The sequence below is a fragment of the Eschrichtius robustus genome, chromosome 1 (assembly GCF_028021215.1).
Source record: "Eschrichtius robustus isolate mEscRob2 chromosome 1, mEscRob2.pri, whole genome shotgun sequence".
In the NCBI taxonomy this organism is placed as follows: domain Eukaryota; kingdom Metazoa; phylum Chordata; class Mammalia; order Artiodactyla; family Eschrichtiidae; genus Eschrichtius; species Eschrichtius robustus.
In genome coordinates, this window is record NC_090824.1 from 5761055 (window position 1) to 5786686 (window position 25632).

The following is a 25632-nucleotide window of genomic DNA, read 5'->3' on the forward strand; positions in this document are numbered from 1 at the left end:
AACCTTAAGCCTTGATGTGTTAAAAAAAAAAAAAAAATTCTGTCCAGAGCTTAAATAGTGTTTGGAATAGACATATTTCTTATTCTTGTTTATTTTTTCAGGGTATGTGAAAATACTTATTTTTAAAGTTAAATGCTTTTCACGTGCAAATCACTTCAATATTTGAATGTTTGAAGATCCTTGTAAAACTATTATGTAATAATTTAAAGAGGTAGGTTGGTTTGTTTTTTTTGTTTTTTGTTTTTTTTTAAGAAACGAAATTTCTCTTGAGTAAAGCTGAGCCAGTAGCCATTCTTGATAAACCCAGTTTTGGTTTAGGATAAGCTGCTCTGGGGGCCTTGCCCTGGGAAATAATTCAAGAACTCTGCAGCTGTAACCGATTCCACCATGAGGCCAGTAGGTGGCGCTGGTGTCACAGCAGTGAGGGCCCCGTTGAAATGGAAGATACTTGCCTTTCTCTATAGCCTCAAATTCCACTTCAGTATAACTGTTAAGTGCGTGTGTCTGTGGTAGAATAGCTTTTTTTTAAAACCAGAATTACGTACAGTGGGCACACCTTATTTTTTAAGCAGATAAGAACAACTATTTCTAACATTCTGCAAATATTACGTAACTCTGTAGCCAAAATAATCTTCAAAATTAACCTGAAGAAAGCATTTGCACATTTTTTTCCCTTGTGTTTTCTTTACGACTTCGTCAGGCCTGTGAACATAAACTTGTATTTTTGGTAAGAAATGTATATAAATAGTAGGAAGGAAGACATTTTGGAGAGTTAATTTTCCATCTTTTTGGTCCTTGGGGAGGCTGCCCTTGTTTGAAGAGTTTTCTTCGTAGAGTCCAAAGCTGTTTAAAGATCTTTGAGTGTTTGGAACATTCTTCCACAAGTCGTTTTGACATTCAGCATTCTAATTTTGAAAATTGTCATCTCTTCTCCTATTCAGTTAAGTCAAACTTTTCGAGGGGGAGGGGTCGAATTTTTAATACTCAGGGGGTTTAGCATTGGAATTTACCAGCTTTCAAAATACCACAGGGCATTCCACAGTTTAAGTGAATTTAAAACATTTTAAAATAACAAAAGCAACAATGCTTTCCCACCTCCTAGAGTTTGAGAAGAAATGGGATGTGCAACATTCCCAGTAGGTCAGACTATGTGAAGCTTCATTTTATAAGTGAAAGGAAATTTTAGCAATGGAATTTCTTTTCTTTAAAGTTCTGAAAAATTTCTATGGTACTTACCATCAAATTAGTTTTGGGTGGAGGGGCAGTTCTTATCTGCGGAATTTGTACTCTTATGAGGAAAAACCTGAGCACCCTTATGGTCAAGTTCCATAATTAAATGGAAAGCTTCTTTAGGACTCTTAGAACACAGGCTTGCATTTCATTCATTACAAAGAAGAGGCAATAAGAAGCTTCTCCTCGAATCTTTGCTATGCTTGACCATGGTATTGGGGTTGTTTTTTAAACCAGAGATAGTTTTTTCTAATCTTCCTAGCTAGAATAATGCAGCTAGAGAATGCCCCTGAGCGATAGGTTGTTTTATATTTTGACCTAAATTATATCTTCTTTAATTTCATTTTTATTATCAGAACATTTACATATTGTGTGACTGTATTTCCATATGTTGACTTTTCTTCCAAAGGGTTAAAACTGGGTTTAGGATCAGAGGGGAGAAGCAGGCACCTGGGAGCTAGCACCCAATTGGCAGCCTTTTGTAAGATATAATTTGCCTAAAATTGCGCGCCGAGCACAAGCTTTTGTTTTCTAATTGATTTACGGTTCGAGCCACTTTTACCTCATCCCCTACTGTCCTGCATACGGTGCCAGCGAGTACAGTGTAGTGAGCGATGATAAATTACCATGCACTTGTGATGGTAACGCGTCAAAAGTAAAAACTGCATACTACACGGGGCTCCGTGCATTTACAGTGCTGCAGAGACAGCGCAGCCGAATCGCACTGGTATCTCAGAAATCACCATTTGTTCATTTGATCACTTACTGCAGTCTGTCTATCAGCCTGTAATGGAAACCGAAGATTAAAATTATACTGTTACAGCTTTGAATTTCTTAGTTGATACACAGTTTTTTAAGTGCTCGAAAGGCCCAAGGTGGGGGGAGTATTGTGGAGAGAGAGGATGTGAGATGTGTACAATTTTCTCTAAAGTGTGAAGTTTTGGATATTTTTATCAAATGTTCTTTTGTCCAGAGACAAAAAAAAAAAAAAAAGGAGTGAAATTTACATATGCCGATCTCGATTTTATCTTTATTACATTTGTTCGTAAAATTTAATTCATAATTTCACAAAACTGTGTTTTTCTTGATTTTCTGTATTTGAGCTGCATCTGCCATGTTGTATGATTCATTTGCACATAACAAGTTGATTTCCTTCCAAATGATTTTAAGTCAGAGATAAATGAAAGAAGTTTCAATTTATTAGAGTGCTTTTAATTGTTCCTTTTATTGATATAAGAAGAGATTTGGACTATTCGTGAGGGCTGTACAGCACATTATGGCAAGAGATGCAAAGGGAGGCCGGGACAGACACCTGACTTGGAGGCTCCGGGTTTCCGTGTAGACGAGACACTCATGGTGTGCGTGTGCCTACCTTTTGTAAACTCAGTCCACCTTAAATTTTATTTCTGTGCCATGTCTGCGGGTCCTGGTATCGAAATATGAAGCAGCAGATTTATGGCGGCTGCTGGGCACAACAAATTAAGTTGACAGTGATGTATGAGAGCCTAATAGCACGATGATCCCTCAGTAGCGCGGCTGGATGCCTCCTGCTTCATTTGGCTCTTGTTAGGATCTGTTAGGCAGCTAAATAATGAAATTTTGCTGACTGATTTCTGTTTTCCCTTTTTCTCTTTTCACCTCTGCTTTCTAAAACTTCTAATTCCCAGACCCATCCTCATGCCCACAAACTGCCCTTGAAGGATTCTTTCACTTATGAGGACTACAGGTTGGTGTGAGGGGTGTGTGTGTGTGGGTGTGTGGGGGGTGTGGTGTACGTATGTGCGAGGCACGTGTTGGAGGGTGGTTTCTGAGTGAAACTGGGATCTCAGGAGTGCGAAGGGCTTGGGTAAGAAGTGACTTGCATGACCATTTAAAGCCTTAAAGAAGAGATTGTCTTTCCGGAAGTTACACTGGACCCCGGGGCAGGGAGCAGCGTTTTTAATAGCCACGTGGAAATTGCCATTAACCTGTATTGGTGGGGCTTAGCCAAGTGATGCTCAAGGTTAACATTAGTGCGGAGTGAGGATTTTTTTTCTTTCAAACAGACTATTTTAGCACTTTAAAGTAGGGACTTTTTTTTAACAAAAAGATTTAATGCAGTGCACAACATAGTAAAAAAAAAAAAAAATAGCATTCCACGTTTTGTAGAGTTCTTAGAGGATTTCCGATCAGAGAGGAGTTACAGTGTTTGCTTTTCACTGAGGCTCAAAATAGGTACAGAGTCAGCGTTTGGGTAAAAGAGGGGTGGGGTCTCTCCGCAGCAACGCGGACCGGGACCCGCTGAGACCTGGCTGGCTCCGTTCTAGGCCCTCCTTCCAGGCCGCTTTCTCCCGGGAGCGTCCTCCCTTCATCTCTCACTCCTAGATTTCCCCTGGCTCCCTTTTCCTTCCATATCCCCCCTCCTCCTCTCTTTACCCTAGACTTAATTTTAAATGATGATGAACATCACCTTTGCGACTTAGGAAAGGGTTTTGAAAATTCGTAAGAGGTCAGGCCCACCTCGGTTTTGGTTGAGTTGTGACTGCCATGGGCTTTCAGATGTGCCGGCCATAATTCGCCTCTTTTCTGATTGTTACAGGTGGGCGGTCTCTTCCGTTATGACTCGACAAAACCAGATCCCCACGGAGGATGGTTCCCGGGTGACCCTGGCACTGATTCCTCTGTGGGACATGTGCAATCACACCAACGGCCTGGTAAGGACCTCCTCGGGTCGTGTTCATTAATCGGCGAAGTTCTGCCTACAAGTCACTGCCCCCTCCTGCCCCCTCCAAGAGGAGCAAGCAACGCCAAACCTCGCCCGCCATGAGTAGAGGCTGGGGTTTTTTTCTCGCTGTGTTTACTTAATCCTGAAAACGTTGAGTCTTATATCACTTTCAGAAGCCACAGTGAACTGCATTTCTTTGCTAAGCCATGATTCCAGCCTAGACATACATTTTCTGTTTTTTTTTTTTTTTTTTTTTACATTTTCTTATCTTATTGGACGACAGACTTAAACCAAAGTTTCTTTTTTCTTATTCTTTTTAAAATACCAATTCATTGAAAAAAAAATCCTTTCTCCTTCTGGTTTTTCCTTTTGTGTTGCTTGTTTTCTCTCTTTGCTGACTGTGTTATCAGTTACTTAAGTTTCTCTGATTCTTTCCTGCCCCCTCTCCCTTCACCTGCTGTGCGGACACATCCTTGGCCCCGTTGATTAAGCTGCTTTTGCTCAGGAGCGAGTCCTGGTGTCCCTGGCAGTGGGGCGGGAGGAGGTGCGCTTCGGCGTTTGGCTCTTGGCCTTGAATGCAGGAGTCAGTTGGCATCATCAGGCGTTGGGAAAATAGGGAGGTGCTGCGAGGATTGTTAATCAGGACGCACAGAGGAGGCTGCCTCTGTTTCTCAGCATTCTTCAGATTCTGAGCCTCAGAGCAGGTTGCTGTGCTCTCTGTGCTGAGAAAGATTTCCTGATATTGCTAGTTGGAAATATGATCAACTTCAGGACGTTTTGAATCTTTAAATATTATAATCGTATACTGGTTTGGTTAGTTTTTTGTTCATCTTTTCTCAGTGTCAGCTTTCTTTGTTATTATTAGCAGTATTATAAATAGACTGGTGCTATAAATGAGTATTTCACATCTAATTCCACAAAATGGCCAGAACACATGCCACGTGTGCCAGACACTTAAGAGAGAAACCCTAGTGCTAACCTGGGAAGGTCTAGCCACAAGCACACTCTTAAATTGGAGAGAAAGAATAACTATACTTTTATAATTATATTTTTGCCTTAATTTAGATATGCTTAATTTAACTAGCCATTTTGAGGAGTATTAGCATATTTTATCATTTATTTTCATTAATGAATACAATTTTATATTTTGTTCTTTTTGTTTTCTTTCAGGGCTATTTTAAATGATTATAACATTGAAGTTTTAAAATTTTTCAAATAGCTTTTAATATTTGACAACAACATTTTTCTTTTTCTTCTTTTGGATTAGGTCATTGGTTCCCAAACTTGATTGATCATCGGGGTTTATTTTTTTCTTTCTAAAATTTAAAAAGTACATACTTTACTGTAAACAAAGAAAACCAGTTAAAGAAAACAGAAGCCTCTGCAGTGAAACTCAGAGGTCCCCTACCAGTCCCGGGCCCCGGCGGCCCTGTGGCTGGTCCACTCGACGCCTCCTGGGTAGCTGGTTACTGGCTTTCTGCACATCTCTCCCATTCTTTTGCTGTGCATTTGCACCTTCACATACTCACATACACACTGGTTTTGTGTGGCTTTCATGTAAACTACTCACTCTTTTCCCCCCTAAAAGTAAAAAAAAAAAAAAAAAGTTAGTTTATCTCAAAATAAAAATAACGACTTGATGACAACTACTAATGCTGTCTTTTTTCTCATACTGTTCATCAAGTCTCAGCCACGACAGTCCTGGCAGAAACATTGCTAACCTTGAGAAGGTTTATACAAGATGTTAGTGCTTTTTCTACAGTGGTTATCTTCTCTGCACGCTTAACTCTACTACACCTTTGTTGGACAGTTTCCCATCGTAAAAATAACACTTGATGGGAAATTTTGTCTGGTAGGATTTCAGAATCTCTTTTAGCACTATGAAGTTGTATGTCATACATATTAACAGTTAATCTCTTTTAAAATAAGGTACTTGAAAGGGAGGCTCAGCTTTTCAGACAGTAGATTTCTTTTTTGTGTGTGTCTATGCTGACAGTCGTTGTCTGTCTGATCTGACTACCACTGAGGGAGTTGATAGAAATTTGTAACCCAGCAACGCTGCGTGCTTCTAACAGTGTCCCCAAACCTGGTTATGGGGGTAGAAATGGAGGAATCAAGTCTGTGACAGTGATTCCAAACCAGCAGCAGCAAGGAAAAGCACGAGAAATTAAGAGGCTGGAGGAATACCTAGGCCGGGCTGGAGACTCTGGCGAACGTAATCTATTTCCTAGCCACTTTGAGAAACAAACGTAGACAAGTTTATAAGGCGGCGTGTTGAACTGTGAGGCATAATGTATCTAAATTCTGCGTGACTTGTTCAGAACTAATGGGAGCAGGTCTGCTTTCCCTTTTTTGAGGTTGTTCAGTTCATACAGAGAAGGATACTTCTAAGTGGGCTTCGGCCGCTGTATTAGTTCCAACAGGTAAAGCGTGTTGGAATGATCAGCCCTTGTATTTGGATACGTGACTCTACCAACCAGGATGAAAGGGCTTTGGAAGATTCAAGCAGAATTGCAGGGGGCTCTTTTTCAAGGCCTTTCTGTTTGAGTGTTGAAGATCTGACACATTTAGATGTGCATGAGGCTTCCAGTCTCAAGGTAAAAGCCCAGGTGTTTACAGTAGCAGACAGGGCCCCCTGCTCAGCCTGTCCCCGCGACACCCCGGTCTGTCTGGGCCCTACACGCCCACCGAGGGCCTCTGCGCTGACTGTTCCCACTGCTTCCCCAGGCGGGGCCATCCTGAGCCCCGTGCATAGGATGGCCACACCTCCCCGCCCACAGGCCTCCCTTCCTGTCCTCCACCGTCTGTCTCCTGTGCTTCCGCCTGCTCCTCTTATAGATTGTTGGCCCTCCCCCTTCCCTCCTGCTTCCCCTGACTTCCTTCTGCCTGTTCGTGCTCCTGTCAGGCCCCCTGGGTACTGCCTGCACCATGGAATGCCAGCCTTCTAGGGCTGGGAGGTCATGGGCAGTCCCCACTCTGTACCTTATCATCAAGGTCATGTTTGGGGGTCAGAAAAGTGATTCTGATGTTGGGCAGGAACTTCATGGAGCTGATTTTTTTATCAAATGTTTAAGCTGTTCTCTGAGTGAAAATGAGCCAGAACACCTGCCTTCATTTAGTCCTCGTTGCTTTCATATTTCTCATTGGTCTTGGTTCTGGGGATACTGGGTTTAAAGAGGAGTGTTATCTGGCCTTCCATCCCCAAATGCCATTCCCTGGACTCAAAAGTAATCTTTTGAGCTGTTGATACCTTGAATAGCAAAGTAGCACTTGTAGCCGTCTTGAATTTTGATTCTCCAGGATAAAATGAGGAGATCGAAGTAATTAATGAGCGTTTACAGACAATCTAAGAGATTGGGGGGCTGCTCTGAGGGACAGACTTCTGAGAAGGAGCTTTTAATATAAATTGGAGAGCCTATTCTTTTCCCTGCATCAAGCAGATATTCTCAAGGGCACGGGCAGTGTCAGGTGTTGGGCCCGGTGAGCTAAGCTCCAGGCGCCGAGGTGGAAAGGGCTAGGCTGCAGGTCTGGCTGGTGGGGGGTACACAGATATAAATACCCTATTATTGGGTGGGAGAGGCTTTGGGGGACAGAGAGGGAGGGTGGGATGAGGGGAGGCAGCTCCAGAGAAGCCAGGGCTCAGGCAAAGCAGGAGCTGAAGGTGGTTGCAGGCACGAGGGAGCGGGGACAGCACCCAGAGTGGCAGGCGAGTGGCGTGTCCAGAGACCATAGGGAGGTGTGGGCCTCCTTGTAAATTGGCCTTGCTCAAAAATTTGGATTTTTTCCGCAAGGCAAAGTAGAGCACCACTGAAAAGTTTGAAACAGGAGGTCAAGCATGTGTGCCACACGGGACGCGGGAGGGACAGTCCTGGAATTTGAGACCAGTTGGAAGGGTTTTGCACGTGGTGAGCTGGGTGAGAAGAGCCAGGGGACGGCAGGACAAACAAAATGCAAAGGGTGACTCGGAAGGTAAAATGCTGACCAGTTGAGGCCCAGAGAATTTTGTAGTGACTTCAGTGCCGAGACCACGACATCGCCTGCCCCCCTCCCACACCCCTTGACAGGAGAGATTAGGAAGAGATCCGGATTTTCAGTGTAGTTAGTGGATTTGGGGGTTTAGAAACTCTCACAGTACAGCTTTCAGCATAAAGAGAGTGAATAGGATACAACTAAGTTGTTTTATTTTTCCTTTGCTTATCTGAGAGTTTTAATTTCTCTAGTTCCAGAGTAAAATAAGTACATAATTCGGAAACAGAGCTTTTCTTTCTCCCTGATTCTTTATCCAGTGGGGAACCCGCCTTGTGTTCTTAATGGCCAAATACTAAAGATGCTGTTTGCGAGTCAGTTGGAGTTCTCCAGAGATCCCGCTTCCCTCCTTGCGGGAGTGCAGGTCCTGTGGGTGGGTGGGTGGTTGGAGATGGGGGTGGGGGAGATGAGCTCAAAGCCTGTAACTTTGTAATGAATGATTCTGTTTGGTTGAGACCAGCAAGGGATAACCTCTACAGTACATTTTCCAAAGAGTATGTCCCTCACTGCAGGTACGGGGTCTTCCATAAGGATTTCGGGTGTGAGTGGAATTAATTAAAATAACCAAGGCAGTTCTTTGCTCAGCTTGATGAAGCAAGCAGAGTGCACCCCTTTCAGTAGCTTTGCGTGTCTTTTATCCTCTAATTGCCGAAAAAAGGCCCTCCTGAGCGAGAGCACTTAGACGCTGTCCTGTCACCCTTCCTCCCGTGTGCAGATCACCACCGGCTACAACCTGGAGGACGACCGCTGTGAATGCGTAGCCCTGCAGGACTTCCGGGCCGGAGAGCAGGTGGGTTCCGCGCCGAGTCCCTCACCTCATCCTGTGTTGATCATTTTTAAAAAGTATTTAACTTGGGCAGACAATTTTGAGATTTGTATTTAAGGCTTGTTTTCTGGAATACATATTGAGACCCAAAGCCGTAATAAACATGCCGTGCTTTGAATGGGGCCTTTGGGTCCACCAGGGAGAAAGATGTGAGCGCAGTTATTTGCACAACCGACCCTACTGTGTGTAACACCGTCAACTGAAAATAAATTCTGTGTTACGACAGTAGAACAGATTTTTCGACTGTACAAACTGCATTGTTTTCGTATCTTTTCCTGTTGATTAGAACCTTCTTTAAAGGAGGCAGTTTATTTAAGCGGCAAAACCATAAGGGAAAAAGGAACCACAAGAGCTGTCTTCTTGTACTTTCACTTTAATCTGTGAAGTTTGAAGTAATATTTGGGGTGGGGTTGAGCCTTTCAGTAAGTTTGAACATGTGCACGAATGGACACCTACCCTCTGCCTGGCAGTCCTGCGACCAAGCAGGGAACAGAAAAAGACAGAGCTGACATAGACCACCGACATTCGAGCTGGGACAGAGTGAAAACCATTAGCCTAACAAAGTGCCTGGAGACAGTTCATAAACCCTCCTGCTACGTGCAGACTTGCCGCAGCATCTAGAAGTGGATTTCTGACAGACACTGCCTTAAACCCTGGTTCCAGGAGACGCTCTTGTAGTTAAAGGAGAGGGAGAAAAGAACATGGTGAATTTTGAAGTGCAGTCGTAAAGCAGCAGTCTCGCTGTTCCTGGGAGCGTGAGGGGGGATGAGAAAGGCTGGGACGGTGGGGTCCGGCTCCTCTGGGTGCTAGAGGTCTGCGTGTGCTCTACTCAGCCCGCCCGTCCCCGCCCGTCCCCGCCCGGCGGCACATGATGTTCAGAACGGGGACATGGTCACCTCAGAGCTGTTTGTCTCCTTAGTGTGAAGTTGCATTAAATATATGAGAACTGATCCTTTGCCCTGCTCTGTACTGAGAATGGATGTTAAGTTTCTTTTATATCCCTTTATTTTTTCTTTACTGCATCTCAGATTTACATTTTTTATGGCACTCGGTCAAATGCAGAGTTTGTGATCCACAGTGGTTTTTTCTTTGACAATAATTCACACGACAGAGTGAAAATAAAGCTTGGAGTGAGTAAAAGTGACAGGCTGTACGCCATGAAGGCCGAGGTCCTGGCTCGCGCTGGCATCCCAACGTACGTAGAAAAAAATCTGTCAGCTCTTTACTGTGGTACTTGAAATATTTCCAGTCGCATAGTGTTTAACTGGTGTGTTAATAAAACTTCTCTACTGTAGTTTGTCTTAATCCCTTTATCCCTATTATACTGCAAATTTAAACCATTGAGATGCATGGTGATTTACCAGCGTTTTCAGATCAACATAATTGTGTTGTTGGAAGCGTCCACAGCCAGTTCTAGGGGATATGGCCTGAAATCCTCGTTCAGTTAATAAGTGCCTCCATGTCATTAATGCCTTTCACCTTGAAAAGGTTAATGACCTGGATCAGTTGTTTCATTTAATTCTTTGCCACCATTAGTTTCTGTAATGAAGTCATGCTACTCAGTGATTTCAAGAATTTCTGGTTAAATCAAATCGTAAGATTTCCTTGCATTTGAGGTGCAAAATGATAAAGACAAGAATTATGATTTATTGGTTCTCCAGGGAATGGAGAGAACCATTCTTAATGAAAATGGATTATCTAGACCTTTTTTTATTGAACTTGTCAATATTTGATTAATGATTAAAATGTGAACTCAACATAAATTATCGTTAACCTTTTTTAGGAACCATGGGTATGCTTAATTCTCCTAATGTGTTGTATGCACCCGGGATGAAGGCTATCAGACTAAGAACTGCTGGCAGTGATGGTTACCGCCATCCTCCTCGGCCAGCCCAGGCCTTCTGCATTTCGCCAGGGCTGAACATTCTGTCTTTAGAGTTCTGGTGAAGAGGTGGGGTCCCTCATGCTGGCCCAGGCTCCCTGAGGGTGACCACACGGAGTGCAGATTCAGAGATTTCACTGTGGGGCGAGTAGGTCACTGCAGCAGGGACTGATCTCTCTTCTTCCTCTCGTCAGCTCCAGTGTCTTTGCATTGCATTTTACGGAGCCACCCATCTCTGCCCAACTTCTGGCTTTTCTCCGAGTCTTCTGCATGACCGAAGGTAAATCATTTCAGGAAGAAAAAAAATGTTGAGTTTTTTCTTTTTTTAATTCATGAAGTGTGAGGCAGAGGGATTCAGATTAAAGATAAAATTGCTTAAAATTAAAGCACTTTGGGGGGAAGAGGTAAGGCGGTAATATTGGAGAAAGAGGAAATTGATCTGTTTTATCCTGGAAGTATTTTATTAAATCCTCAGTGTGTTGTCAGTATACGCTTGTAATAAACAAGTAATTCTCTACTGCATTGGAAGAAAACTTAATACACCTTGGATTGTCTACCTATATCAAAATTAGACATTTGTAGATGGGAGTTTTTGATGTGCCTATTACCCAGGACGACAGAGCCTAAATGTTCTCATGGCGAATGGTCATTCGACACTGAAGTCGGGTGGTCGGCCATGACCCATGTGGGCCAGAGGACTTCATTTGTTAACCAGCTCTGTAGTGTGAATCCGAAATTGCCAGCAGGCCTTTCAGTGCCAGGCATCCAGTTGGAGTAAATAACACTGCAAACAGAACCTGTTTAAACTGCAAAATATTCCTGTCTACAGCCTCTTATTTCAGGCACGAAAAGAGTTAAATATATGCATTGAGCATTACTTTTATGTTTCCTGAAGACAAGCCATTTGGGATCTCTGGCACTGAGATGTGATCTATTGCGGTTGTGTTTTCACTGTTCACCTGAAAATATACTCCTCCAAATCCCCTGGTTGTGAGGTTCCATTTTTAATTGTGTGTGAGTTTGCTGTTGTTGTAAACTACCCTGGATCCTGTGCACAGCAGATTGGGTGGGAATGAGTGACTGAGTGAGTGCGTGCCACCTAATTGAACAGACAGACAAGTGTTCTTCTGAAGGAAGCCGTCCGAGCGCTAGAGCGAGGGCAGCCGGGGCCGGAGCAGAAATGACGGCCCGTGGAGGGAGTCTGCTGGACTCTGCCGTCTGGCTCCCTCCGTTCATGTCTGCAGCCAGAGAAGTGCCGCCCAGGTCCTGGCTTGACATTGGAAGTAGAAGAAACTGAGTCCTGAAACACAGACAACCACCTGCAGAGCCCAGAGAGGCGTGAGGTGGTCCTTGCCCCTCGCTCGCAGCCGTACTGCTCTAGACTCCCTGTCACTCAAGCGAGGGCTTTTGGTGATTTTGTGCTTTGGCACTGGTTCCTCAATTCAATTTAGTGAACACGAGTTAAGGGTTAACCGTCGGCTTTTCTTGCGTGTAATATAGGGTTACAAAGTTGAATGTCACAGTTCATATCCTGATGAGAGATGACGACGATGATAATCCCTGTAATTTGGGAGCCCCCTCTCTGTGCCGGGCACGATGCTGAATGTGGTGCAGGCTTTGTTCATCCTCATCAGCCTTGCTGGAGGGAGCTGGGGCTTCCCACTTGACTGACGTAGAGGCTCCCATGCAAAGAGGAGAGTAACTTGGCCACTCAGCTGGCAGGCGATGACCCTGACTTGGGACCCAGCCCTGCCGCCTCAGAGCCTGTACCCCAGGCCCCCACGTGGCTCCTGCGGGTTTGCAAGTCCCATAGCCCACGGAAGAGATTCTAGCGCTGCAGGGTCTGCAGGGGCCAGGCTGCGGGCCACCAAACCACACTCTTGCAGTGGGCAGGGAATCCAGGAAATCCAGGAAGGGTTTGTCAGCGAGAGGGAAGAGGGGAAAGAAACCTGCTCCCGGAGCCTGTGGTTCATTTCCTGAGTGTTCCAGGCAGGTTGGTGGCCTTTCGTAGGTTTTATTTCTCCAGGCATGTGAAGCCAGTCCAGTATCACTGCTAAGAGCAACAGAGAGAAAACTCTGCTTCAGCCCCTCAGCTTCCCAGTGTTAATTAAAGGGTGAAACTCAGGTAGGTTGAGGAAGAAAGCGAAAATAGTAACCTTAGTATTGGGGGCTTCTAAAAAGAAACTTCTTCCACTTAAAAAGCATTTTAAAAATCTTCATTACTTTATGCAAAGAATATAAACTGAAGGATCAAAAATCTAAAAATCCTGAATTTCATCATGACCTTTTGCTAACAAATGCAACTTAAGAAATTTCTTTTCTGAATATTAGATTAACTTCTATTTTCTTAAAATAAAAAAAAAAAACCAGTAACCTGCTTTTGAATCATTTTAGGTCCGTTGATTCTCTTTAGTTTCTCTTTAGTCATAGACAATTTGTCTTGTCAAGACAATTGATGCATTCTTTGAATCACTCTCACTAATACTAATAAAAGTTTGGTTTGCTGGCAGCAGAAGTTCTTCCATTTGAATTGTAAATAGTGACAGCTGTAGGGCATTTTGCTCTGAAAGAGATACTGTCTCATAATTACATAAGAAGCACGGTTGTATTTCTTGAGCATGAATAGGATCGGCATGTTTTGGTCTTTTGAAGATAATGTGCCAGGAGATAAAATGCTCAGAGCAGTTGCTGAATTCTTTCCTCTTCTTACATATATTTGAAGGTAGTTAAGATGTGCACTTGTGTTTATTTGTAATTCCTTTTTAAATTCCTGACAAGTGAGGGATACAGACACATATTTCATTAACTAAGATTTTTCTAGTCCATTTTTGGGTTTCAGTTTGTGGTTTACTTGTTGTAAGATGAGACAAATAGCTTTGTCAGGCCAACTACTGGAATTAGCATCCATCAGATTTCAGTCTAGAAGGATCACTGGGTTGTTGTGCTGTCGTTTGTTTTCACTGTTTACATTGCTCACCTACATGTCTTTTTGACCCAGTTGCTGTGACTGGGCTCAGAGTTTGCAAGAAGGGTGTTGTCAAAATAAGGGGTGTGTCGCTACAGATGGTCTTTAAGAAGTATCTTCTGAAACCATCTAAAGGCTCTCGGGATCCCTCTTAAAAACAATGAAAAATGCGGAGGGCTGGCCCAGCAAGGCTTGATCTGGATTCCAAATCAGGAAGACCTCCTCTCTTTTTTCCCTGAAACAGCTCTGGCTCTGCTCTGGAGAGTCTAGCCATGGCCTGGCTGATTGATCAGGGAGAACTGTTCACCACAGGAAGATGACATTGTTGGGAAAGATGTTTTGTGAGGTGGGTTGCTGGTTAAAATGAGAAGTAGTGCTGTTTCCCCTAACAGATTGCTGTTTGTGTTCTTGTAGAAGAATTGAAAGAACATTTGCTGGGAGATAATGCCATTGACAGAATCTTCACCTTGGGGAACTCTGAGTATCCTGTTAGCTGGGACAATGAGGTCAAACTGTGGACATTTCTTGAAGATCGAGCCTCACTTCTTTTAAAAACATATAAAACAACCATTGAGGTAATCCTTTTGATTAAGGGAGGACTTGTGCACTGTCATGTTTTAAAAGACGTTTAATTAAGAGATTCTTTCTTAAATGTAAATAACTATCATGCTTTAGCAAAATTATTGTGTATTTGACATTTTTCATTCAACTCATTAATATTTTTCTATTTTACATGTTTACCCCTACCAAAAGAGTCACACTGAGGCATTGTTGATTAGAATATAAATTTTTTACATTATTTAACATTTTTCCATAATTTCTAATTCATATGATACAGACAAACACAAGTTTTCATCCATGCTTTCAAAGTTTACTCTTGGGTCACTGGCTTCAAATACCTGTCATTCAGCCATCGTTCAGCCAAGTGCCGAGCCCTGGGCTCCGTCAGGGCACAAGACAGAAGGGTTTTAGAAATAAGTGAAGTTCTGTCAGTGTCCACGCACCATTTGATTTAGGCTCTTCTTTTTTGTTTTATAATCATATACTTAGGTATAATTTACATAGAGTAAAATTCACACTTCTGAAGTGTACGCTTGGGTTTAAGTGTGCAGTCATGCAGCCACCTCCACAGTCAAGTTCCAGAACCTTCTGTCACCCCCCCACCCCGCGCCCCCCCCCCCCCCCAATTTCTCTCACGCCTTCGTCCCCGGCAGCAACTGATCTGCCTTCTGGCACTATCGTTTTGCTGGTTTAGACTTGCTGTAGTTAATTTTGCTCTGTTTCCTTTTCCAGGAAGATAAGTCCTTCTTGAAAAACCATGCCCTTTCCGTTCGTGCCACGATGGCCGTCAAGTTGCGCTTAGGTGAGAAAGAGATTTTGGAAAAAGCGGTCAAGAGCGCGGCCGCGAACCGAGAGCACTGCCGCAGGCAGGTGGAGGGGCACGCCCCGCTCCCCAAGTACGAGGAGAGTAACCCGGGGCTGCTGGAGGGCGTGGCGGACTCGCGGCTGCCCCTGGTCCTCAGGGACCCGGAGGGGGAGGCCGGCGCACAGGAGGCCTTGACCCTCACTGAGGCTGTCCGCAGGGCAAAGGCTGCAGAGCACGGGCTGGTCAATGGCGAAAACTCTATACCCAACGGGACCAGGTCGGAAAAGGAAAGTTTAAATCAAGAGGAAAGTAAAAGAGCGACTGGAGACGCCAAAGAATCTTCTTCCGACAGCGCCGAGGAAGTTGGAAAGTAGCTCTGAGTCTGTCGGGGGACCCAGTTTAGCAGAAGTGTATGAATGGCCCCGTTTACATCGCTGTGTTTCCTTGTTCACGGTTTTCTTTCTGCAGAGAGGAAAATATGTTTTTGCTGCTTTATATAAAAATGATTTTTTTAAGTTATTTAAAAAATCTAGCTTCCCTTTCTGATTAAGATTGCCATCTTGCTTCTTGGCCAAACAAACAAGTTATCAAGCAGAGCACAGAGGGGGAAGAGGTGCCTCGGAAGATTTTGCAGACCCATTGCGGGCAAATGTATTTTCTTCCTGGGGAAGAATTCAGTTCCTCTGTCAGCTGTGCTTTTGTGGGCCTGTCATCTTGACAGCCAGAATCAAAGCCTGCCCTGCCTCCTGCCAACGGGGCTTGACAGTGGCGCTCTGGGGGTGCAGTGCGAAGGTGGGGCATTTGGCTGCACAGTGGAAAACAGGCTTGAGGTGAGGAAACTTGAGAGGCTGGGCAAAAAAAAAAAAAATTTTTTTCCTAAAAAAAATAACACCCCAGTACCAAAAGAAAAGGTAAGGTGGCAACCTTATTTTTAATAGTTTTAAATGTTGATGATAATCCCAATTATGTAAACACACACACACACACACACACACACACACACACACACATCTAGTGATTTCTAAAGATTTGTTTACTTTTTGTGTTTTGTTTTACTGTATTGAGAACTTGTCCTTTCTCCTTGAGTCCAAGTAGGACATGCATCCTCCTCCTAATTTTAAATGTTGGCTCTGGTTGTAAAGTGGTGCATTTGCCCTCCAGCCCTGGCGCCGGAGAGCTTGCGAGGGCACCATGTTCAAGGCAAGGCCGCTCCTGGCTTCTCTGGTTGTCACAACAAGCTAGAGATTTTCAAAGCTACACTTTTGAGTAAAAAGCCTTATTAAAAGGAAAACGTAATTAATATTTTTGTCTATTCCTTTTCTTTGGAGTGCGACAGGCCCTTTGAATCGAGCTTTTATGCAGACCCTCCTGCTTATCCACGGGGCAGGTTTCGAACCTGACCCGTGCTGCGTGTTGCTCCCCGCTGGGGACTCAGAGATGGGTGAGAGGCGTGAGCTCAGCCCCCTCCCTAGCCTGCAGGGGGTGCTCGGGGGGGCCGGTGGCACCAGGAACACAGGAAGAGGAGTTCTTAGGAAGTAGAGGCTTGGGGCGGTGTCCTGGGGGTGAGGTGGGATCCATCCCCAGAAAGCCACCAGTCTTCAGGTTACGGATTGCCAGTCTTCCTTAACTGCAAATGTTCACATCGTCTCTGATGTCCTAACTGTTAAGCACATTGCTTATTTTGGAAAAGGCTGTGTGAATTATTCCCCCGACCGTCTCGGTAAACATGGCTGCACACAGGAAGTCTTCACGGTGCTCTCGGCATTCCTCCTTGGAGAAGACACAGCTCTGCCGATAACTTGCTTTATTCTCTACCAAGGACACCCCACCTCCCAGGGCTCCGCATGTCACGTGTACCTGCTGCCCTTGGATGCTAGAGGCAGCTTTCATCTTTACGTGAGGTCGGCGCCTGTAACTTCCTATGTTGTTAATGTGAACACAATCTGAACTGCCTCAGAAGAGGATGCCGGTGACATCAGCTCTCCTATCAGCCCTGTACCTGAGATACTTTACCAAAGATATGAAGTAGTCTGGGAAACCTACGTACTAATTTCCAAAAGGCAGAAGCACGGTGGTACTCAAGGAGTTTTCTCTCTGGAACAGGAGCCCCAGAAGAGATGAAGAATGCTCATGACTGATTTGTCTGTAGATGAGTTTCTCATTGGATGACAGCTTTCAAGTCTAATGTTAAATATATGTCCTTTGAAATATATATACACACACACACACACACACACACACACACACACACACACACACACACACACACACACACACACACACACTTCAGACGTAAAGTAGCTTCATGAGATAGAATAGTTTTCAAAATACTCCCTGGAGAAGATTCGAGTTCAGGTGGAGCTGGACGGGGGTCAGAACAAGCCCTGGTCCTCACGGCACCACTGGAGGGTGTGGGGACCCCACGCTTGGGCCTCAGTTCCCTCATTTACTTGGGAGGTGAGGGAGTGGTACCTAATTATCAGTGGTCCCTGCTTAAAAATTCGGACACTGTTCTGTCCATGAATTCCGCATCCACAGGGTCTCTTTGTTAAGGTTATTGGACCAAAAAACGATTATATAGGTTACGCTCCAATCAAGGAGACCGTCTGTGACAAAGAGGGTGCTCATAGAACGCTTTCGATGTCGGAAGACAGAGCGTGTTGGACAACGTGATTTCCTAGGTCGGATAGAATCACCCTTGCAGGACTCCGGCGGGTCAGCGAGGCCACAGCGCATGTCATCAGCCCTCTGCGCCCATGAGCGATGCAGCACTGCTGCACAGACACTTGGATTCACGACTGAAGCATTTGAAAACTGAGGAAAAGTGATTAAATTGGCATTGAAGAACCCTCACTGCCATCTGTCATGAAAACAGACCTTTCTCTCAAATCATTTTAAAGTTTACTTTCTTCTGATGCTTTTGGATAAGAGGCTGTTCAGGCTAGTCGTTGGGAAAATGCCAGCTTCTGCTTCTGTTTCGTTAGCTCTGTGTGTTATTTGTGTAAACAGTTAGCAATTAGATATCACCAGCCTAGAAAAATCACCCCGTTTTTCCACCCAGGCTGGCAATTGATGGGTGATTTCCCCCAATAGTTTCTAGAATAGGCTCACTAGAAGATGTATTTAATTTTTTTGAGAGGTGGAGTGAGACATTAAAACTATAATATACCCAGGTTCCCAATATGCAGGGTTATGCTAAATTAAACTTTCACTTAAAAATGAGGGAATTCGTTTTCTGTAAATCATCACTTACTATGTTTTTGATCGTTAAAGCATACATGTTGGAGTGAAAGAATTAAAAAAAAAAACAAAACAAAACCCAAAGAAAGTACCTACAACTTGAGTTCAGAACTAAAATAGCACTGGCTGTAAAGAAAATAGGGAATCATGGTTAGTAGTGGTTGGTTTTGGGGGTGAGTTTCAGGAAGCCCAGATCTTGAAGTGTTGGCTGTAACCATGGCTACGGTGAGAAGCTTTTTATGTGATATACCATGCCATGTTCACATTATTACCGATCTGGCAAAATGAACATGTTTATTAATAGGATGTAGTGATAACCTGACCCAAGAATCTGGCTCACTTTTATTTAAATGTCAATTTCAGGTAAGTATACAGTGGAATCCAATAACCTCATTAGGGGTCACCCTACTGTTTTAATCAGCAGCACCTTATATAGTGTATTCCTAAAATTCTGTGTGTAAATTGAATTTGAGTAACTCAAATTGTATTTAGATGCACTGGCGAATTTGTTATTTAAATGAAGCTGCAGTGCTGGCCCTGGGTATTTGAAGAACTGTCACGGGAAGGTGGGATGGGGCTCACTCTGTCTCTGCAGAAGGCACAGCCAGGGCCAGTGGGCCGGGAGGCAGATCCCCGCCGAGGGAGGGGCGCTTCCTAACAATGCAGGCTGCTCTGGACGTGAACATGGACATGAACAGACTGCCGGCCATGGGAAGAGGGTATTCTAAGTGTCTGGGGCACTTTGATCTTATTTATCTTTATGCAGAGGATGGGGAGGCTCTCCACGGTGGCTGAGAGTGCAAGTTCCGGGCCACATGGCTCTGGGTTCCTGACCCAGCCCTGCTTCTCTCCTGGGACCTGGGGACAGTCCTTGGATGTGTTTGTACCCACTTTTAGTGCGTCTTGTGCTTCCTACCTCTAGAGGGTCCGGGAGGACCAGATGAGGTAACGGGTATAAAAGCTTCTGGCACCGTGTCTGCCGCGTGCTAAGCGTTCAGTAAATGTGAGTCATTACTCTTCTAAGTCTGAGCCACTCCTGGGAGGCAGGAAGTGTTAGTGGGACTGGATGGGGGGGCTGGGGGGCAGCAAAATCATCCCTGCTCTGCAGGCAGGCTGCTGGCATCTGTCCACTGAGACAGACCTGGACTGAGCACCAGTTGTGTTCCTGGTGTAATGCCAGGTTCTGTGTAATTCAGATTCCTAAGAAGCCCTTGCTGCCCCCGCAGGTGGTGAGGCCACCATCTGAACAAATAACCATAACCCCGGGCAGAGCATGCCACGCTTCTGGAGACGGAGTGCTCTGCGCACTCTGGAACTCGGGAAAAGAAGCGCTGGAGGAAGTGGCACCTCGGCTTTCAGGGGTTCGTCTGTGAGCAGTGGGGTGGGGACGGGGCAGTGCCAGGCTGGAGGTGGGGGTAGGAAGTTGAGGTCCCCCTGAGGAATCCCGCAGGAGGCTCCTGAACTGGCCGGTGCCCAGGGACCCCAAGGAGAGCTCCTGCAGAGTTTCACCTACCTTGTAATGAATGAACCTCTTTAGATGGAAAAATGTGGCAATGGCCAGCTGCTTGAAAAGACCATTGGTATTTCCCGTAGAAAAGAGAGAAAACGGCAGAGAAACCTGTGTTCGTGGACGCCTTAGCCTGACTGTGGGGTTAGGAAAGTTAGCCCAGATTGTCACACTCATTTCAGTGCCAACTCCTAGGTTTATTCATTCTCCTAACGCCCTCTTACGACTCAGGCATACCTGTGTGTGTGTCCATACATGTATTTTATATGTATACATTTACACAAATGTGTGTGTGTATATGTATACGCGTGCACATAAGATCTTCTCAAAACTCATATTCTTCAGTTTCAGGCAACAGAGAAGGTGCTCGGCATGGCTGAGGGCAGACTTCACCCAGCTGGTACGATGTGAGTGCTGGTGCCTTTGTGGCTCATCTTTCATTTCCTGGTGCCTCGTGCAGGACCTGGCGCCTCGTGCGTGCTCTGAAAAGGTTTCCTCACTGGTGGGGCACCTCTAGCAGTGTGCCGCCTCGGCGGCTGTGATTTATACGCTCCTCCGGAGAAGCTCCAGGCTGACCTCAAAATCCCGCTCCTCTGCCCCGGCTGGATCAAATCAGGGGCACAGGAATAACCCCCCTACCCCCTCACATCCGTCCTCCCCCCTTAGGAAGCAGGTGCTATAACAGACACACGGACACCACCAGCTCTACCAGCAGCTGTACAAAGGTGGTGTTGTACAGAAAAGCCTTTACAGGGTTATTTTTGCCAGACTTGGGTGCTGAGGGTGCTGAGGTAGAGAGCAGGCTGGTTGTGTGCGTGTTTGCTGCCTGTTGAGATGCTCTGGGAGCTGGTGACTCATGCGCTGACGACATTAACAAAAGCTACCGAGCGTTCCAGGGAACGGGCCGGGCCATTCCGCGTAAGTTAACTGGGTAGAGCCCTCAGGTAGCACTTGGCCTTCCGCTCATCCTTTGCGGTGACAGGAGCGGCTGTCTCCTCCCCCAGGTCCTCAGCCCTGCGACGTGAGTGGACCAGCGGTCTAGCAAGGGTGAGCAAGGGCCCCCACGGGACCCAGCAGTTTTCCAGGTCAGACTTCTTGGAGGCTCAGACAGCAAAGACTTCAGACCTCCAAGGTGTGGGTTCTTCCCCACAGGGACCCGAACAGCCTTGGTCTGCTGCTATCTCGCACTGCACCCCGGTGGCAGGGGCAGGTGGCAGAAGCCCTGTTTTCCAGATGACAAAACACAGGTCCAGGTGCCGTGTTGAGCTGCCGGGAAAGTGAGACACGGGTGGCCACAGGGTCTCATCCCAGTTCCTCTTCCTTAATAAGCTTTGATTCAGCGACACCCGTAGATTCACCCAACAGTTGTTGGAGTATCTGATCAGTGCTGGGGGTGCAAACAGTGTGGCCCCAGCCGCTCGGCCACAAGGAGCTCCAGGACCAGCAGGCCTGGCACCCAGCCCGTGTCTGGGGGCTGCAGGGGGCCTCCCGGGGAAGTTACACCCAAACTAGGTCTTGAGGCACATTCCTTTTTTTCTACCCCTAACAGAAAAGAGACTGTCCAGGGCTTTTAATTCCACAGTCTACAGAATGGTAGATTACCTGTAATTCTCTCTTAGACTAATTTTTACTCCTTATCCCCCCCTCCCCAAAAGGTTCATTTCTATTACCAAACAGTACAGAATTTAAGTCTCTGATTTCTTTTCACAACTTAAGTGCTTTGAACACATGCCTCAGGGAACTAGAATCTTCTTCATGTTTACAGATATTACATTTCCAGATTTCCTAACATTCTGGGATCTTCCGAATGAGGGTGGAATGATAAGAGGGGACCCCAGCATCATAGCTTTGGGGTGACTCCAGATAAATGGCAGTGAAATCCCTGTTTCCTTTGCTGAAACAGAAACCTGTTATGAGACTGGTACATGAGAGCGTGAATGGTGGGGATTAGCCCCATTTCCCCAAACTAGTCCCCAAACCCATCCCAGAATGATGACATTTAAAAAAACCACCTGTTAATCCCGTGGGGTTTGACTAGGCCACACCTACTTCAGTCTATCTCAAACAGACAATTAACAAGGAAATGAGAGGATCCAGCCTCAGTGACACACCACATCTGGGCATAGAAGCTTGTCACCTGTTTCCCTGTCATTCCTGTGATAAGTTTTGTTGTTTACCGCCCAAGCTGCCTTTGGCCAAAGCGGCTAGGCTCTCTGTCCACGACATTTCAGTGTCTAGAAAGCCAAATGAACAAATACTCTCCCCTGAAACAAATATAAAATGACGCCCGTAGGCATCAAATAATTCTTCAGGCTATCTCTAAGGAAGCCAGAATTTCCAGCAGCAATTAAATTGCATGACTGGATACAGGAAAAATGCTATAATTGCTCACAGGTAGCAATTTATTAGGATAGATGTTACTTATGACATGTGTCAAAAAGGTCAGAGTTTATATTTCCTTGGACATTAACCTAATCTTTGAAACTCTAAAAGTTACACTTTTTGGTCATTAATTTTTTTTTTACAAGCAGAGATTTTGACAATTAACCCAGTTAATAAAGGTCAAATTTCAATTTTTTTTTTCCAATTTCTGGAGCACCTAACTTATTCCTTTTTGAAAACGGGAAGATAGAGGATAAACAGTTATTAAATGAATACAAGGATGTAGTTCTGCTGTCAGGGTGATGATTATAAAACAGCTGTTACTGGAAGAATAGAATTGCTGTGTATGTGATGGGGAGGAAAGTAGATTACAAGCCGAGGAAATAGAAAAATTAAGCCCCAATAATGTGTGCAGTTAGTAGGATAATATGAGTATATGCGCTTGTTAAATCATCTCAGGATTCTAGTCATTCAATTATGTAGACTTCAGGCTTCAACTATTGAATCTGCACATTTTAAAATAAGTGCTTTCTGCAAACTCGCAACGAAGTGCAACGTGAGTTAAGAACGAAAGTGTCACCCTCCAGGTTGCATCCCTGAAATGACCCACAGGCAGACGGGCAGACAGAGCAATCAAGGCAGCTCAGCTGCCAGCGACCAGAGGCCAAGGGCGAAGCTGAGTAATGGGGAGCCTGCCGGCCCATTCCCCACACCACCGCCGCTGGCAGCCCTCCCAGATCGGTGTCCACGAAGAAGGGAATTCTGTCATCTCTTCATGGCATGGGAAACAGCAGAGAAAGTCCACCAAGACCTCCTCTGCCACCAAAACAAGACAAGCCAAACCTCCCTTTTCACCCTCATCCAAACCGAACCCACGCCCCTCCCTCTGGCCCTGGGTCCCTCCTCCCCGCAGGCTTTATAGGAGCTCCTACCTGGGCAATCTCCTTTCCCCTGCTCCGTTTGCGCCCCTTGGTGACAGTGCCAACTGGGACGGACCGCCCTCCGGGAAGCCGCCGGGGAAAACCAAGCCAAGTTCTAGCAGGTGCCTTCCCAGACCGAGCTAAGAACTTGATCCGAGAGGTGGATTATTTTTTCGCATTATGTGTGTTTGGGGTTCGTTGGTGCTCCTGTTGTGTTGTATAAATACACGCTTCTCAGTACAGATGTGCTCAACGTTAAGGAATATATAAGCCCCACAATTACATCTGTTTATCCATCAAATACCAACGATGTGCACGGAGCCAGGATCCTGCCTTGTCTGTGGGTGCCCTCTGGCCCTGGACATCTCCCCGCCGTCCAGCTTCTCCATCCTTAAACTGTGGCTGAGGCCCTGCGCGTCCGGCATACTGTGGCGCCCTCGCCACGAGATTTCACTTTGCAATTGATACGCGAGGCCCCGTTCACAGCTCTTTGTGCCCGCGGTTCCTTGCACCGTGTAGGTGCCCAGAAGAGGCCCAAGAGAAAGGAAGTCCAAGGCAGTTGGCTCAGCAAGAGGGCTGGAAACTGTAAACAGCAAAAACTAGTCTTGGACAAAATATAATTTGGAAAATTGTTAGAATGGTGACTTTCACTATAATGCTTTATTCCCAACAATTCCACAACGTTATGCCTGCGGGCAGAGTGGACAGATGGATGGATAGGAACTCACAGGGTGATCGCATACTCTTAAGAAGGACAGATCACTTTCCCAAAGAATTGTGGTCGGGAGGCAAAGACGAGGCTCGCTTTACAGAACTGGTAGCAGCCTGTCCTCGGGGACGCGTGCTGCGCGGGGAGTGCCACCTGCCCAGGGACACCGACGGAAAGGAAAAGCAGGCGAACGGAGAAGCATCTGCCAATCCCGAAATAGCCCTGCAGGCTGCAAACCTGCGTTAAATCCGAGCGCACCTGATGCTCTGGGCCCTTCGTGGGGCTTGGTTAAAATAGGCCGTCGTGTCTTTGCCAGGAAACCGTAGGGAAGGTGACTCTGGCCTGCATTTTTTCCCTGTTGACCTACTCCACTCACGAGTCACCTGCCCCACAGGCTGTAGGATGCCCGCCTCGGGCCTCATCCTCTTGCCCACCTCTCCGCCCCGCATCCTGCCCCCTCATGTCCTGCCCTTCCTCCCTCCCGTCTCCAATGCACTCTGGCTACCCCATGTCTCCTCCCTTTTCCACGATAGACTTCTCCAGAGATTTTACTGTATCTACGATTTGCCCAATACCTACGGGGGTGGGGGGGCAGACCCCCAGACTGGAAGGAATCAGGGCTGGGCTGGGTACATCAGAGCGACACAGGGGCGGCCTCTGGGGAGGTGGTGTGGGAGCCTGGCCCCAGCAGACAGCAGCGCTTTCCCCAGTGCACAGGGAGGCAGCTGATGCCTGGCTGGTCTGACGCTGGGGGGCTGGGGCCAGGGATGGGGCTGACGTGGAGGAGGAGGCCCCTTGGAAGGCTGAAGGCTGGTCCCAGAGCATCCGCACCCCCATGCCAGGCAAAAGAAACGGGGCTTTTCTCCTCTACGGAGGGGCTCTCTGAGTTTTGGGGAGATCCCTGTGGGGCCCTACACAGTGCACTGGGGGGACCAGGCTGGAGTAGGAGCCGCTCAAGTGTCTGCAGCCGTGAACCCCAGGGAAGGTGAAGGGGTCCAGCCAGGAGGTGCAGGGGGAAAGCAGATCTGAGGGAGGTGCCTGCTGGGGAGAGGCGAGCCCAGCACTGCTTGGGCCATAGCCTGTGGGCTGGAGAGGCCATTAACCAAAAACTGCTCTGGGGATGGGGAGCAGGTCTCCTGGGGGAGCAAAAAGCCCCCTCCCCACCTCCGCAAAGCCAGCAGGCTGCAGTGACAAGTGTGAGCCCTGGAGAAAGGTGGACTCAGTCCAGCCCTTCCAGCACTTGACGGGGTTATTTAACTGAACTCCAGTTTCTCCACCTGGACAATGGGTCAGCAGTGAAAGAGCGTGGTAAAATGACAGCACTGAATCTACAGGCTCAGATGGTCCCCTTACCCACCCGCCTTCCATGTATGCTCGGAGGGGCATGGGACCCTGACATTGTACCTCACTGTGGAATAAATCCATGTCTTCATGAAGCATGGGTGGTCAGCTCAATTTTGGCAGATCTACCAGAATCTGAAGTGTTTGGGGAGCCACCTGTGTAAGTGAGTCCCTTTGTAATGCTTTCAAGCTCCACAGTAAACTGGCCTGTCTTCTATTTCCAGCAGACCCTTCCACCTTCCCCTGCCTGCTCCTGCCCCTGCCCCCCACCATCAACCCCCCCCTTCCCGCTTTAAAGGACTGCACTCAGGGGCAGGTAAAGACTCTCTAGCTTTCCCTCAAAACCCAGTGGCAACACAAGATGGATAGATTTGACTACATAATTGTTTTAAAAAATTTTATTGGATTATAGTTGAGTTACAAAGTTGTGTTAGTTTCAGGTATACAGCAAAGTGATTGTTATATATAGATACATATATTCATTCTTTTTCAGATTGTTTTCTCATGTAAGGTATCGCAGAATATTGAGTAGAG

General features: G+C 46.1%; 1 protein-coding gene across 3 annotated transcripts in view; it reads left to right on the plus strand.

The window, feature by feature from the left end:
- SETD3 (SET domain containing 3, actin N3(tau)-histidine methyltransferase) overlaps positions 1-16299 on the plus strand; it is a 71430-nt gene extending 55131 nt beyond the window's left edge. For 2 of the 3 annotated variants that reach the window (XM_068540735.1, XM_068540745.1), the window contains 7 exons: positions 2898-2956; positions 3809-3923; positions 8676-8750; positions 9815-9981; positions 10863-10948; positions 14048-14208; positions 14927-16299. In XM_068540735.1, coding sequence (XP_068396836.1) covers positions 2898-2956; positions 3809-3923; positions 8676-8750; positions 9815-9981; positions 10863-10948; positions 14048-14208; positions 14927-15373 — 1110 coding nt within the window. In that variant the 3' untranslated portion in view covers positions 15374-16299. The remainder of the gene's footprint in view (positions 1-2897; positions 2957-3808; positions 3924-8675; positions 8751-9814; positions 9982-10862; positions 10949-14047; positions 14209-14926) is intronic. The other variant, XM_068540753.1, reaches the window with a different exon arrangement.
- Positions 16300-25632: the final 9333 nt, after the last annotated feature.